We start from the raw sequence: 15,802 nt of genomic DNA, 5'->3' as shown, positions 1-15,802 counted from the left end.
AGCCTGCCTGGCTCTTCAGTCATTTCTCTGAATTTAAAGCCTGACCTAATGTTAATTATGTTAATTATGTTAATATGTTATGACAGTGACTTAGGCAGAAAGGGTGGGTTTGAACCTGAGTTTTGCTATCTTAGATATACATTTTTTTAAACACCTATTATGCGCTCAAAGCTCAAAGACAGCATGGCATAAGTAAGGTTGGTATCAAAGTTCAATTATTCTGTTCTCTGTCCACATCTTCAGAACACAACGTTGAATCCATCATTGTGGATGTGGCCTTGTGACAAGCAGTGCCAAGTTAATTCCCAGCCTGACTGCCCATAGCGGAGAAGCTCTTCTGCCTAAATCAGGAGGAATTCTGCTCGGGTAGGTGAGTCTTCCTCAGTGAGACTTGGATGACTCCACTGCTTCTCATAATCCGCCCTCTGCCTGGTCCAAACCTCAGCTCTGAACTCATTGTCACTGATTTGCCTGTCTGTGTGTTTTCAGTCCGGCTACAGAATCTCCCTCACTATGATGGAGAAGCTACAAGGTTCTGACACCCACAGAGCAGGTCTGGAAAAGAGCAAGAGAGAGATCTTAAGACACACCAAGAGAGCATGGACACCTATGGACGGGCACCCTCTTCCTGGCTCTGAGGAGGAAAGCACAATGGTCACCATGCATGTGCAAGGTAAGAGGGGTCCCCTGGGCATCTAGAAAATGTCCAGTCATGGGTGGTGAGGGATGTGAAGTTATTGGTTGGGGGCAAGTGACTTCGAAGGACTTGAACTTGGCATAAAAGAAACAAGTGTTCCTGATGTGGTATCAAGCAGTTCTATGAAATAGACACATCTAACTGCCCCCCCCATGGATTTCAGCACAATTGAACCAAATAAGGGATAATAAATACTGTTTCCTTTCTATTCGAACACCTTTAGGTTCAAACCCCCCGGATTCTGAAGATGCATCCAGGCTGGAAGCATAAATCTTCTCCCTACTGTTCCTGCTTCTGCTCCTGCTCCTGCTCCTCCTCTTTTTCCTCCTCTTCTTCATCTTCTTATTATTCTTCTTCTTTGCACATGTCTGTAAGGGAGACAGAGAAATAAAGAGGTGGTCTCTCACTGGATGTGGAGCAGTGCAATTCAGCTGAACTGGCTGCCAGAGAGCTCAAGGGATCTGCATCCTACTCGGGCAGTCATGTCTCTTTTGTGGGGGCTGGGATATCCAAATGCAGCTCCTTATGTTTGCTCAAAATGCACTTGACCCACAACCCATCTCCCCAGCTCCAAATGAAAGAACTGTTTCAGAAAACAATTTTATTGCATGATTTTGGGGGTCTTGCATGAGGCACTGAAGATCATTTTAATAATGTACAGAGAAATAAACAAGACAGCATTCACATTCTATCCATCCCTGGTTCCACAAATGAACACTACCCAGAATCTCCCAGGATTACTGGCTACCTGTTCTGGTTTACCTGATACCCTATGTGAGGATCATTCAAATATTTTATGGACAAAGTCAGACTGAGCCCAGAGTCTGAGGTGGTAGCCAACAGGAGCTGGAGCAAATGTCTCTCAGGAGCTGCTCCCTTCATCTTCCCTTTCTCATTACCTATTTTTGAGCCAGTGCTAAAGATCCACCTTAAAAGGCTATGCCTTTCTAGCACAGGTTGCCTTTGGAAATCCTGGGAGTCTACCGCAATTTGTCCCTGGAATGAATGCAAATCTGGTTTCTAACCTGGCAGAGAACTCCTTGCAAATAAACATTGCTGGCTAGCTGCCTTAGGTAAATGTTGGGATTTAATAAGAAGAGGTTCCGTGGTGATTTAGAAGCAACAAGAGAGAAACAAAAGTCCCATACGCTTTTCTACACATTGAATTCACACTAGGTGATTTTACAGCCATTCTGACATCTCTCACCTTCATCGATTCATTTAGCTAAACCTTAACATTTTATTCCTTTTTTCTTAAGTTATAGTCTTTTGGCAAGTTAACATCCGTTCTTGGAAGAGGCTGATTATGGAAAACGGGAGGTTGTGCCTCCAGGGGAAAAAATGAATATGCTTACATGAACACGTGACTAACGATGTAGGAAACAGAGCTGCTGAGTGTGGCCGATGATAGAGTGGGTCACTGTCGCGGGTTTGCTTTGACTAACAGATATGTTTCTTTTGCCTTTACAGAAAATTCCAAGCAGGAAAGCATCCAGCAGTGGCTGGACTCTGGATACTTGTAAGTGGTCCTTTATTTCATTTTAGCCTGTGTGTGCCTTATACATTTCTCTTGCAAAGCTCCATGGAAATAATGTGGGTTAACCCTCCCTAGGATGGGTTGCCAGCCATGAATTACCAGGGTGGGAGAAGTCTGGATTTTCATATTAACTGGGTACTTGAAGGATTACTATAGTACTGAAAAAGCTATATGTCAATTTAGAAGTGCAAAAGTAGAAAGAATAATATTTGGAGTCGACTGTGCATCCACTTTTACAGGTCCTCTCAATGAAATCTAAGTCTGATTTTCTGTTCAGGTTAATTACAAAAGCAACTTGGTAATAATTTGTTTGGGCTCACGATGCTTTTGCTTCTTTTATAGTGTCTCTGTAAATGAAAACTTCCAGCAAGCCATCAACCATTCTGGTAAGGCAAGAAAACCCAGAGCAGCTGCTCTTTGTTGAAATGAGGTGGTGTTTGTGTAAAAAACGCCCCTGCTAATAGGCCTTCCTCAAGGTAGGCATAGAAGAGGCTTTCAGAAATAAGTTGATCTTCTCATTTGATTTTCTAAGAGCAAGACTCAGAAAGGGCAGCCATGTCCCCTGCAGCAGGTAGTGGGCTGAACCCATATCCTTACTGCTACCAAACACTCAGATGGCAGCAGGAAACTCTCTGGGGCTATGCGGACATTTGCAAGAATGTAATTATGATAACAAAATTGCTTAATTATTCATAATATACTATAGTTTTATTTCTAAACCTATTTTCTATCTGGTATTCTGGTATCAAAATTTTATTTCTCTCTCTTCTCTAATGATAGATTTGTTCTAGAGATCAACAAATGACTAAATCCTAAACCAAACAGCACAAATATTTCTCAGACAGAAATGTATCAGACTGTCTCCCTAGGATTTGATGGTAACGTTATTAAAATAATGAGTACAGGTTTCATGGATTCCATCTTCATTAAATGAAAATACCAGACTTCATGGATTCTAAGATTCCTCCATTATAAAATGTGCTTGTTTTATAAGTACCTCTCAGATGACCAGATGAAATCTTGTGACTAACAATGAAAATACCATTGACACCAAGACTAGATCATAGGCGGTAAAGCAAATAACATTCTGGGATTGAGCAAATGCCTGGAGAACATGTCCAAATGTGACATCAACTAGAAATATAATGATTAGGGAGAAATCTGTTGATCTTACAGCAAGTCTTACCTTGTGATCTTAATTGTTTCACATCCTCCACCGTGTCTTCAGGTAAGATTGACTACTACCTGCCAAGCAATTAAAAATGGGGCATTTTACTTTAAAATTTTAAATTAAGTCTATACTTGTTTTATATTTTAAGTTTATTTTTTTTATTCTTTGACGGTTTCATCATGCATATAATGAATTTTAGTCATTGCCACCTCCTATTACCTCCTGTTGTCCACAGTCTCTCCTCTTGTCATCTCCCCCTTCTTCCCAGAAAGGCCCCTCCTATTTGTATGCCATGTGTGTGTTCTACTGAGTTTAATTAGGGTTGCTCACATGTGCATGGGTGAAAAGTTGTTTACTGGATCATATCCAACCAATCAGTGGCTACATGACAGAACAAAGTGACACCCTTCCCTAAGTGCCATTATGTGTCAACAATCCCTCAGGAAGAGTGAGGCCTCATGAGCCCTTTCCTCTTTCATGATAAAATACTGACAGACCCACTCTTGTGCAAGTCTCTCTTCCTACAGGGGGTTCACTGAAGGCAAAGTCGTATCATTCCAAGAAAAGTCTTTTTACAATGTACCTCGCCACACTCTGGTCTTCCACTCTTCCCATCCTTCTTTCTAGACAGACTGCAAGTCTCAGAGAGAACGCTGTGGATGACCCACTTGGTGCTAAGCACTAAGCTTCTCTTTCCTCTCCACACTGACTAGTGAGATGTTTCTGAACTTGCTGCTGTTGGCTGTAACAGACACTGCTCTGATGACAGATAAGAATACTAACCTATGCATAGCAACACAAAGGTTTAGAAGGCAGTTTGATCGCATTCATTTAAAATGTTTTATTTTTAACATAAGGCTTCCATGATGTCAAAATTTCTGAACATTTTTTTCTAATAAATTAAATATGACAACCTCTCTATCCATATTAATTCAGACTCAAGGAAGAGACCAAAACATGGTAGGTGCCTCTCACAGCATAGGCCTGTCTTTGACTCTTGCTCATGACAGGTGGAGAGGCCTTTGGTCATACTGCATTAAAAAAATTACTTCCTGGAAAATACACTTCATGGCCTGGTCTCAGAGCCAAGCTCGTGAACTACAAAGGCACAGCCAAGAGGAAATCAGGGTCTCTGTGTGGTCCTGAGATCTGAGGGGCACAGCTTCTATTTGGCAGTCCCTTCGTCTTCTGCAAGGCTTTTAACAAGAGAAGAGCTTCCTACCTGTGAATTGAGCTTTTTGCTTTCGGTGTCCCTTCTCACTGATCATATTTTGAATGGTGTAAGCCATTTGGAAACAGAGCTGGTCTCATTCTTGTGTTGCAGGTGATGGGACCTGACCTGAGTTGACCTGAGTTGTCAAATGCCATGATTTTGGGTCACAGAAGGGTAGATACAGCCATAAAGATGGACTTGGAATCTCCCATGAGCCTGTCTGTATGTGCATAAAGATGCACAGAACTTTGGAAAGTCCAGAGCCACACTGGGACATGCAGGGAAAGAAAAATAGATTGCAGTGAAGGAAGAAAAGAAGCTGCTGCCCAGTCAGGCGGTGGTGGCACACGCCTGTAAGGCCAGCACTCAGGAGGCAGAGGCAGGTGGAACTCTATGAGTTCAAGGTCAACCTGTTCTACAAAGAGAATTCCAGGATAGGCACCAAAACCAAAGCTACAAAGAGAAACCCTATCTCGAAACACAAAACAAAACAAAAAGCAAACAAACAAACAAAAATTGTTACTGAGAAATTATGAGGTTAAAACTCAGAAAAATAGAGCTAGAGAGATGACTCAGTGATTAAGAGCATTGCCTGCTCTTCCAAAGGTTCTAAGTTCAATTTCCAGCAACCACATGGTGGCTCACAACCATCTGGAATGAGGTCTAGTGCCCTCTTCTGGCCTGAAGACATACACACAGACAGAATATTGTATACATAATAAATAAATAAATTTTAAAAAAAACCTCAGAAAACCCTGACAGGATATAAGTGACATCACATTATATTCTTACTTACCACAGAGACAGTGGGTTAACACACAAAGTTTTCCTTGTAACTAGACCGATATGCTCCCATGTCCCCTCTTTCCATATTGATTTTAATAATTACAGAAGGCTGGGCAGCTGCCTTTCCCACTTAATGATACTCTTTCGCCGTCTGTCCCATTTGCTCACAAATATCACAGCATTGTAACTCAAAATCACGTGACTTCCTTTATGTCTCCCCAGAGCACTGAAAGTCAGCAGGTGGTGACTTATAAGCAGGACTCGGGTACCATTCAGTTTCTTTCTCTATTCCCTTTCTAAAACTCCCACTGCTGAGTCCAGACAATCTCCCCTTACTGGTCTCTAAGTGCACATCTTGACTGCGTAGGCTTGGTAGCATATCACAGATCTGCCCACACCATAACCAGGCACCAGAGTCTCTTTGAGAACACAGTACTGAAGACCAGGTCCATAAGATCCATCTTCCCAGACGGATGACCTCACAGTCCATACTAAAACTGTAGACAGCGCCAGTGTGTGACAAAGTCATTGCCACCACCCAAGGGCGCACTGAATGTGTCCACCACCTGATGGGGAAAATATGTAGTCATTACAATATAAAGGTGAGAGAGAGGCTTGACAGGTAGAGTAACACAAGTGACATGGTGGACACACCCAGTGTGAGTGAAAATGTCAGAGCAATTTCCTGTGTCAGGAAATCAGTTTCTAGAAAAGATGTATTTAGTGACAGTTACTACTTGGTGGACAGTTAATTCACTCACAATCTACAATATTCCCATTTTTCTGCTTTTCTAGTTCTACAAACTGAACACGAGGTCTTCTGGGTACTAAGCAAGCAGCATAAAACTGAGTTCTATGTTAGACTATGTTCTTTTAAGACAGGCTTGTTGCATAGCTCAAACTGGCTTTGAACTCTATTCCTCTCCCTCCAGAGCTGTAGGATTTTAGGCACCTGCCAATCCTTAGACCGGTCCCCAGAGGAGTAAATTTGTTTCTTTCCTGAAGGAATCTTTTAAATCATAAGAAATTAGAAAATCAATTGCAAGCATGGTGTTTTGTGTCATAAGAAAGGATCAGAGTAAATCCAGCCAAAGCCCCTTAAAGCCCATGAAGAGAAAGCCTGCTGGGATAAGACTATTGTTCCCTGCTTCTTAAACAGTGGCTGCGACTTCACATGGGGTCATGTAGCTGTGGGTGTCACCAAAAATCTGGCAACAGTTAAAGGCTTCTGAATAATGACCAAAACTTAATTCCAAATCAAATATACAATGGAATCCAAAGTGTGGCAGCACTCAACCAGATTTGTGTCACATGACTTCATCTTGGTTCTCACAAGCACCAAGCTCATGAAGCAATGTCAATGATCGCTGCCTAGATCACCCTAGAATGCCATGGGACCATTATGTGTCATGAAGTGCAAGGAATTACTGCACACAGAAAGGTTTCTGCCTTTACAGCAACATAACAATTTAATTACAGAATATAAAACTTTCAACATTTTCCTACAATCTTTCCTCAGTGTGTAAGTATCAGATAATTTATCTTTGGATATGTTTGGTTGGAACATTTGATATTAAAAACTGATGTTTGACTTGCTGACTTGAGGTTTTTTTTAAACTGTTCAATGAAGTTTGGCTTGAAAATAGGGCAGAATTTCCCACAATTTCTGAAATGACTCTAAACAGGCTTCTGCCATTTTGCACTATGTATTTATGCAAAGAATGTTCTCAGCATTGATAGTTATTAAATCAGAGTGTCATTCAGCGCCTCAAAACACTGAATGCTCTATAATTATACACTGTAGCAAATATTTCAGAAAAAGTTTAGTTCTATACATAATATTAATAGAACAAATCAATCTCATTAGTATGCAAATTCTATTTAATTAAAAAAATGATATATTATATTATTATAGGAAAGAATTGTTTTAAAATAAACTTCTTTATGATTTATTATGGATAAATGTTTGGTCATGTACCTATTTGATATAACTAGGTGTCTTAGTCATTGTTCTATTGCTGTGAAGAGATACCATGACCAAGGTAACTCTTATAAAAGAGATAATTTAACTAGGGTCTTAAATAGAGTTTCAGAGGTTAATCCATTATCATCATTTGCGGAGCATGGTGACAGGAAGGTAGGAATCATGCTGGAGAAGTAGCCGAGAGTTTTATGTCCTGATCAGTAGGCAGAGAGAGAAACTGGGCCTGACATGGGCTTTTGAAACCTCAAGGCCCATCCCCAGTGACACAGTTCCTCTAGCAAAGCCACAGCTCCTTATTCTTCTAATCATTTCCAATGGTGCCACTCCCTGGTGAGTAAATATTTCAGATATCATACCTTATGTGGGGATTCTTATTCAAACCGCCACACCAGGTAAGAGGGGTTGAGAGTGGATGCTGCAGATACCCTGCTCTGGGGAGAAACACACATGTGTCCACTCTTGCTTTCAAGAATGCTACTGTTTCTAGATCATGGTCATTTGAGCATAGTCTAGGCTAACCTCACAATGAAACCCTGAAGTCTTTGCTCTTCCTGCTTCTTAATCTTTCTTCATCCAATGTCTCCTACACGTAAGTCTTGTTCAGGTGGCCTCTTGTCCCATATTCCGAAGTCCCATATTCTTTGAGAGCCTCCTCCTGGATTCTGCATGAAGATGCACTTTGTCTTCTGAATAACAGTTAGAACCATTGTAGATCCCACCAACATTGTCCTTGGCTTATACTGGCTCAGAGCATTAGAGACCTGATCCTCCTCCTTGACAAAAGGGAAATCCTAACCAGGCTACGAATCACCTCTAATCTAAAAAGGGTCTGAGTAAAACCGATCAAAGATGATACCATCAGGTTAGAAAGTTCTCAGAAGACTCATCTAGTCAATAGAAAATCAAGAAAAGCAAGAACATTTAATGTGATGGAAGTCATCAGAATTTGGATAAAGACAAAGAAATGGAAGACAGCTAAATGTATGCAGGACAGAATTTGGAAAGCAATCAGTCGGAAGAAGTGCTTTGTACATTGAAGAGACAGACATTTTTGTTTTAAGTAAAATGTACTCCGATGATAAATTTCAGAAATTCCAGAAAGGAGGAACCATAGACAGTGTTAGGGTGGCGATAGCATAGGCATGACATCTAAGGTCTGGTTTCCAAGGCATGGGCAATTGTAACTGAGGTCTGGGAACAGTAAGATTTTAATGTCATGTCTTTGCTCAGAAGATAGCCGTGAGCAATTTTTGGTGAGCATCTCTATTTGTGCGGCCTATGACCACGAGAAAACAGACGTGAGGTTCTGATACTCTCCTGGCTGTGGGAGACGCAGTTACACCTGGAGCATAGGTTACTACAGACTCAGGCTTAAGACAGCAAGGGTTGCACTGGCGTCACCTCTGGAACACGAAGAAGCACGTGCCACTCAGAAAATAAACAGCACGTAGGGTCAGGAGAGAGAAAATGATTTCAATTAGCCAGAAGATTTTGAACATGAGTGTCAGCCAATATGTAAGAGACTGTTTGGGGTAGAAATATGGATTAATACTTTGCCAAATCAGACAAACATACTGTGGATTACCGCGACAAAGTGTCCTGGCCAGGCAGGAGTTAAATTTGCCGAAAGCTGCAGAATGCTATTATTTTAGAGCACCGCAGAACTGTAATTTGATTAGTCTATTGGACGATATTCCAAAGAACCAAATGTCTTCCATGAATCAGTCAGAAATGCTTAGGAAAACCAAAATAAAAAATGCATTCTAAGCCAACAAAGGTGCTAATTAGTGCCTTCTGCATATCTGACTGCATCTTCTCCAGTAATACATTGTGCAGGGTTAAGTGCGGTATCTGCTGCTTCAGATGGCACAAGTCCACCTAACAGTAGGGAGGGTGGCTGGAGATTATATCTAGAAGGAAGCAGACTGGGAATTTTAACCACAGAAGGGAATGAAAGCAGCAGAGCGGGGACTTTTGTTCTCACTTTAGCGTCCCCCTGAAACCAGCGCTCGGGAAACTTGTGGCTAATAGGAATTTGCTGACCTTTGCTTCACCTTCACCAAATAATTTCAACCAGCATTAAAAATCTAAGAAGGGATACTGGAAGGGGGAAATGGTAGAGGAAGAATCAAAGCCAGAAAGAGATGGAGTGTGGGCCTGAAGGTGCCCAGCTAGCAGGGCGCTGCATTACGTCATAGCTGCAGGTGTGTTCACCAGTTCTGCCTCCTGCGCACACAGCCTTAAGCCTGATGCCTACAGAAGCTTCAGGACGTCTGGGGTAACAGGGGAAACTTTCCCTTCCTGTTATGATGTTCCCTGTGCTTCAGATTCTTGCTCTGATCAGAGGCAGCAAATGCTTGAAGGAGTTGGGCAGATAGATAGTCGCTAATGAAGCAGGCGGCATAGAGACTAGAAAATTGGAGTGTAGGCTGCCTTCAACAGATTGCTACCCCGAAGACACCTGGGCCTGTTCTGCTCTCGCTTCCAAGTTTTAAGGAAAGTCTTGGAATTCCAATCCCTGTGAGTCCTGGCACACTGTGGGCCACTAGCTTGCGCCTCTTCTTCAGGTTTATCTTGGAAACAGACCAGAGAAGCCCTGACCTTGACAAGTCCAACTTTGACCTCCAGGAAGCTTACCATAAAGTCAGAAAAATGTGGGTGGGAGTAATGGTTTCACATTGCCTTCTGAAAGACTCTCCACAACTGGGTCCACCCGCTAGAGGGCCAGCTGCTGCTTCTTCATATTGAAGACGTCAATACACAGAAACACTACAATACCAGCACTTGGCCTCCCAGGACTGAGGGAGATCGGGAAGATATAATAGAAATCAACCAGTGAGACTAATTAATTATAATAATTTTATAGCTTTTTAAAATAAGGCTTATCTTTAAAAGACATATCTGGTTCCTTGGTAGCAGAGTGTTGCGTGTCTGAATGCAGTGGCCAAGCTAGACTTCTGTGTCATTTCCAGAACTATCCAGAAAAGTCTCAGGAGTCCAGAAAAGCCCTCAGTAGTGTGTGTATCCACGATGATGGGATTGAGGTGATTGGGCAGCTGTCTCTTACCTGTTGCTGATGCTAAACTTTGAAGGATGCAGTTGGTAATAATGCTGAGCTTCAAAGGATGTGGCTGAGTGCTGGAAGATAGGGAAGCTCTTCCCCCACACTGGTGCTGATGGTGTAAGGTTGCCATGTGAACCAGGAGATTACACGCTCCCCCACTGTGAGCAAGCCTGGCTCACATGACATTCCATAGAACATTTACTACCTTCAGCAACCCCTTTTCCCCTGCTTGCTGCCCTTTGTATCCTGGCAACCAGCTTGCTCCTAACTATAGAGTCAGGTAGAGGGATGTTTTCTCTGGAGTGCGGCTACTAGGGCTGTGTGGCCACTGAAATTTCATGAAGTCCAGAGCATGAGGATCCAGAGTCCAGTAAGCAGAGTTTTCTGGGTGGCTGAATTTTCTGAAGGGCTATGGTGTTTTAAAATGTAGCAAGACCAAGTTAATTCTTCTTATCAATATCAGAAAATGGATCATTTGCTCTCTGATAGTTTGAGCAATTCACTGTGGCCACAGTGCCAAATCCCTACCTGGATACATGCTCATTCACATGTTCTAGGAAGCCCAGAACAGACAATTAGAAAAGGCCAAGGCTGCACAGGAGCAGCCACAGGACAAAGCACACAAAATGCCCCAGAACCAGAGAGCTCTCCTGTGGGGAGAGCTGCACAGAAAGAATCCAGAGCTCCCCTGACAAGCTGGTCCAGCAGAGCACAGGCATTCACTCAGTGGCTTGAGAAGTCATAACGGAGGACATCCTGATAGAAAGAGGGAAGAAAATCGTAGGGAAGTTTGCTTAAAATGTTAAACAGAATTCATTTTACCTTCCATTTGGCAGCAGCTTGTCGCTTAACTCACCCTGACATCACATCTTCACGGAATTGCCGAGAATGTGTGCTGTGTTTGTTTTATGATGTGATTAATAAGGTGGCAAATCAGCTTTCTTTCATGAGCTATGTCACTTGACTGTCTGTTATGTTGCGATCTTGAGACGCTCCAAGACTGAGTTATGTGAAGTGAGTGCCTGTGCCTCTGTGGATTAATGCCTGTCTAGGTGAGGGATCAGTACCAACCGGACGACTGTTTACAAACTCCGGTTCACTGGGTGTCTCAGCATAGCAAGAGAACAGCTATGCTAGAATTCTCTGTAATTCCCTAGAATACTCTGTAATGATGAATTTTAGTCAAGTTATTGATTTCATAAGATCAAATATTAGATTCCTTAAAAAGTTACCCATTAACTTTATAACAAATGTCATTCACCTCACGTGAAAATCCACTAGATAAAGACTCAGAAAGTCTGTCTAGGCTCAGAGAAAAACTGACCTGATTGATTGGTGATGACTGTCATGGGAACAGGGTTGAGAGAACGGACAGGACCCATGCCTAGCATCAGGCTGTGCCATATCCTTTCAAATAGATTTTTATTCGCCAACCTACCTTACACTTGGTTTGCTGTACATTCTATGTATTCTTCCTCTCACTGACTCTTTATAGAGTAATAGTGAATGCTTGGTTTGCATAAACTATTATGCAATTTTATTATAAATAAATTTTATTATAAAATAAAAACTCGCCTATTTAAGCTGTGCATGGTAACACATACCTTTAACCCTAGAACTTGGGAGGGAGACTTGAATGGGTTTCTGTGAGTTTGAGCCCATCCCAGTTTATAAAGTAAGTTCCAGGACAGCCAGTGCTACACAGTGAGACCCTGCAACAAATAAACAAACAAGCAAACAAACAAACAAGCAAAATCATCTATATACTCACATTTCAATTATATACTTGTAGTCTTTTTCTTTCTAGATCACTTAGCAGGATAGCTATGCCTTTAAAATCTTCTTTTAAGTATGGACATTCATTTCTTAAACAAGTACAACTCTATGTACCTGGAATCCCAGCACTGGAGAGTTTGTGAGGTAGGAGGAACCTGACTCCAAGTCCAACCTGGAGTATACAGGGAGACCCTGTCTTAAAAGCAACAGCAGCAATAATAATAGTAACATGAGTACTCCTTTTGTCTCTCTCATTTATGATGTCCTGTCCTCAGTTTCTTCTTTCTCCATTCCTCCCCACAGTTTAGAAACAAAAGAGCAGGACTGCCCGGGATACCCACCTACTACGGCCTAACAAGTTACAATAAGACTGGACATAAGCTCTCACATCGAGGAGCAATGAGGCAACCCAGTAGAAGGAAAAGGGTCCCAAGAACAGGCAAAAGAGTCAGAGACACACACCCACTTTTGAAAGCTCCACAAGAACACCAAGCAACACAATGATAAGGAATATGTAGAGGAGCCAGTTAAGACCCATACAGGGCTCGCATTTGTCGCTTCTGTCCCTGTGAGCCCCTGTGTGCTTAGTTGATTCTGTGGGCCATGATCTCATGGTGCACTCAAACCCTCTGGCTCCTATAATCCTTCTTCCCACTCTTCTGCCAGGTTCCCCCAACTCTGCCTAGTGTTTATCTGTGGATCTCTGCATCCGCTCCCATAAATTGCTGAGTGATGCTTCTCTGATGACAACTGGACTAGGCACTGATCTATGAGTATAGTAGAATATCATTAGGAATCATTTCATTGACTTTTTTTCCAGTCATGTTTGGTTCTTTCCCGGCTCTCTGAGCTGTCCTGCCTGTAGTTCCTGCCATCGAGGCAGTATCAGGCATGACCTCCCTCTTTGGTTTGGATCTCAGGCTGGATCAGTCATTGGTTGGCCACTCCCGAAAGCTATGCTCTACCCTTACACCAGCATATCTTGCAGAAAGGGCAGATTGTAGGTCGAAGGCTTTATAGCTGAGTTGATACCCCGGTCCCACTACTGGGACCTTGCCTGGTTATAGAGGATGGCCAATTTGGACTCCATAACCCCCATTACTAGGAGGCTTTGCTTGGGTCAGTTTTGTACATTCTAGGGAGTTTCTACTGCACTGGGTTTCTACACAGCCTCCCAAAGGCCCTCTAGTTCTAGTCGTCTCTCCCAGTACTTTCTCCCTCCCCCCTATCACCCTCTGCCTGTTCCCTCCTGTTCCCATTTCCATCCATACCCTACCCACCCACAAAATCTGTTCTATTTCCTTTTCCCACGGAGATTCATTTGTACCCCTTTGAGCTCTCTTTGCTACTTAACCTCTCTAGGTCTGTAGATTGCAGCATGATTATTCTTTACTTATCAGCTATTGTCCACCTATAAGTGAGCACATACCAGGTTTGTCTTTCTGGGTCTGGGTTACCTCAGAGCTTTCCTATTGCCATTCATTTGCCTACAGCTTTCATGACACATTTTTTAACAGCTGGATAATAATCCACTGTGTAAACATCCCACAATTTTTTATCCATTCTTCAACTGAGGGACATTTAGGTCCCTACATCCTTCTGGTAGGATGTAGTGTTCTTTGGTTATAAGCCCAAGAGTGGTATAGTGGTATTTCTGAGGAGCTACCATATTGATTTCGAAAGTGGTTGTACAAGTTTGCACTTCTACTAGCAGAGGAGGAGCGTTCCCCGTGCTCTACATTCTCACCAGCATGGGCTGCCATTTGTGTTTTTCATCTTAGCCATTCTGACAGGTGTAAGATGGAACCTCAAGGTCATTTTGATTTGCATTTTCCTGATGGTTAAGGATGTTGAACACTTCTTTGAAGTGTTTCTCAGCCATTTGAGAGCCCTCTGTTGAGAATTCTCTTTAGAACTTGTCTTAGTTAGGGTTTCTATGAAACATTATGACAAAACCAAAAGTTGGAAAGGAAAGGGTTTATTAGACTTACATTTCAGCATTGTTGTTTATTGCTGAGGGAAGTCAGGACAGGAGCTCAAACGGGGTAGGAACTTGACACAGGAGCTGATGCAGAGGCCATAAAGGGGTGCTGCTTACTGGCTTCATTCCCAAAGTTGCTCTGCCTGCTTTCTTATAGAACCCAGGACCATCAGCCCAGGGTTGGTACCACCCACCATGGGCTGGGCCCTCCTCATTGATCACCAGTTGAGAGCATGTTTTATAGCTGGACCCTATGGAGGCATTTCTTCAACTGAAGCTTCTTCCTCTCTGATGACTCTAGAGTGTGTCAGATTGATACATAAAGCCAGTCAGCACAACAGAACCCTTGTCAACTTGACACACAAACCCATCACTATTAATCCACAACCCTTCCTTTCTCTGTCAGCCCCAAGATCTCACATTAAAAATATAAATAACTTTTAAGTCCCATAGCCTTTACAAATTCAAACGCATTAAAACTTCAGTCTCTTTAAAATAGACAATCCCTTTTAAAACCCAAAGTCTTTTAAAATTCAAAATCTCTCAACTGTGGGCTCCAGTAAAATTCTTTCTTACTTCAAGAGGAAAAAAAAATTGGGGCATAGTCACAATCAAAGCAAAGCAAAACCAAATTCCAGCCACCCAATGTCTGGGATCTACTCACGATCTTTTGTATTCTTTTAAAGGACTTGGGTTACTTCTCTGGCTCTGCTCTCTGAAGTACAAACAGCTTGTCTTCTAGGCTCAGGTGGGCTGCACTCCACAGTGACTACTTACCTTGATGATCATCCCGTGATAGTGGCATCTACTAAACCACTGGGGTCCCTTGCGACAACTGGGCTGCACTTTCACCAATAGCCCCATCGGCTCTTCTCATAATGATAAGCTTCAATTTCTCTGTATGACCCCTTCACTACTGGGCCTTCAGTTAGCACTGAGGCTTTACCTTCATCAATGGCCTGCCCTTGCCTTTCACTGTGTCAAGCTTCAACTTCTCTACAAAACCCCTTCATGCCTTCAAAACCAGTACCACCTGGGTAACTTTTACATCTTCCCAATCCAGTCTGCCAACACGAGGTTCAGACTTAGTGCTTCCTGAACACAGCTTCTCTGTACTCTCACAAAGCACTTCTCAGAAGATTGCACCTCAGCAATGCTGGTCTCTTCTTAATCACCACTCATTTCTTAGCTCCGACTGACCAGCATCGATTGTCCCAGTAACACAAGGTTTCACTTCAGTGGTCCTGGCCTCTTTAATCACAACTGACTCTTCAGTCCCAGCTGACCAGAACAACGGAATCTTAATTCAAAACAGCAAAGGGCCCAGACAACTTCTCCAGATATCCCTCTGAAATTTCCCAAGCCAGGCATTTCCGCTGGGCACTACTCTGCACATTCTTATCTTCCAAGCTCCCCCAGATCACAGAACATCCCACTGATCTCTCCACACCCAATGGCTTTTTTGGTCTGAAGTTTTGTGCTAGTGACCTTGTCCTTTGCCTTAGCACGGCTTTTCCGTCTCACGAGGTCCCATTTACTGATTCTTGTTCTTAGTGCCTGTGCTATCTGAGCTCTGTTCAGGAAGTTGTCTCC

General features: G+C 42.6%; 1 protein-coding gene across 1 annotated transcript in view; it reads left to right on the top strand.

The window, feature by feature from the left end:
• The window catches only part of Itprid1 (ITPR interacting domain containing 1), a 136,616-nt gene that overhangs the window by 33,488 nt on the left and 87,326 nt on the right, over positions 1 to 15,802 (top strand). Inside the window, exons 3-6 of the mRNA XM_048440129.3 lie at positions 244 to 370; positions 490 to 673; positions 2,168 to 2,216; positions 2,577 to 2,620. Coding sequence (XP_048296086.3) covers positions 514 to 673; positions 2,168 to 2,216; positions 2,577 to 2,620 — 253 coding nt within the window. The 5' untranslated portion in view covers positions 244 to 370; positions 490 to 513. The remainder of the gene's footprint in view (positions 1 to 243; positions 371 to 489; positions 674 to 2,167; positions 2,217 to 2,576; positions 2,621 to 15,802) is intronic.

The sequence above is a fragment of the Myodes glareolus genome, chromosome 6, assembly GCF_982192425.1.
Source record: "Myodes glareolus chromosome 6, mMyoGla1.1, whole genome shotgun sequence".
NCBI lineage: Eukaryota > Metazoa > Chordata > Mammalia > Rodentia > Cricetidae > Myodes > Myodes glareolus.
Note: the sequence above shows the minus strand (reverse complement) of the source record. Positions and strands in the feature narration are given on the sequence as shown.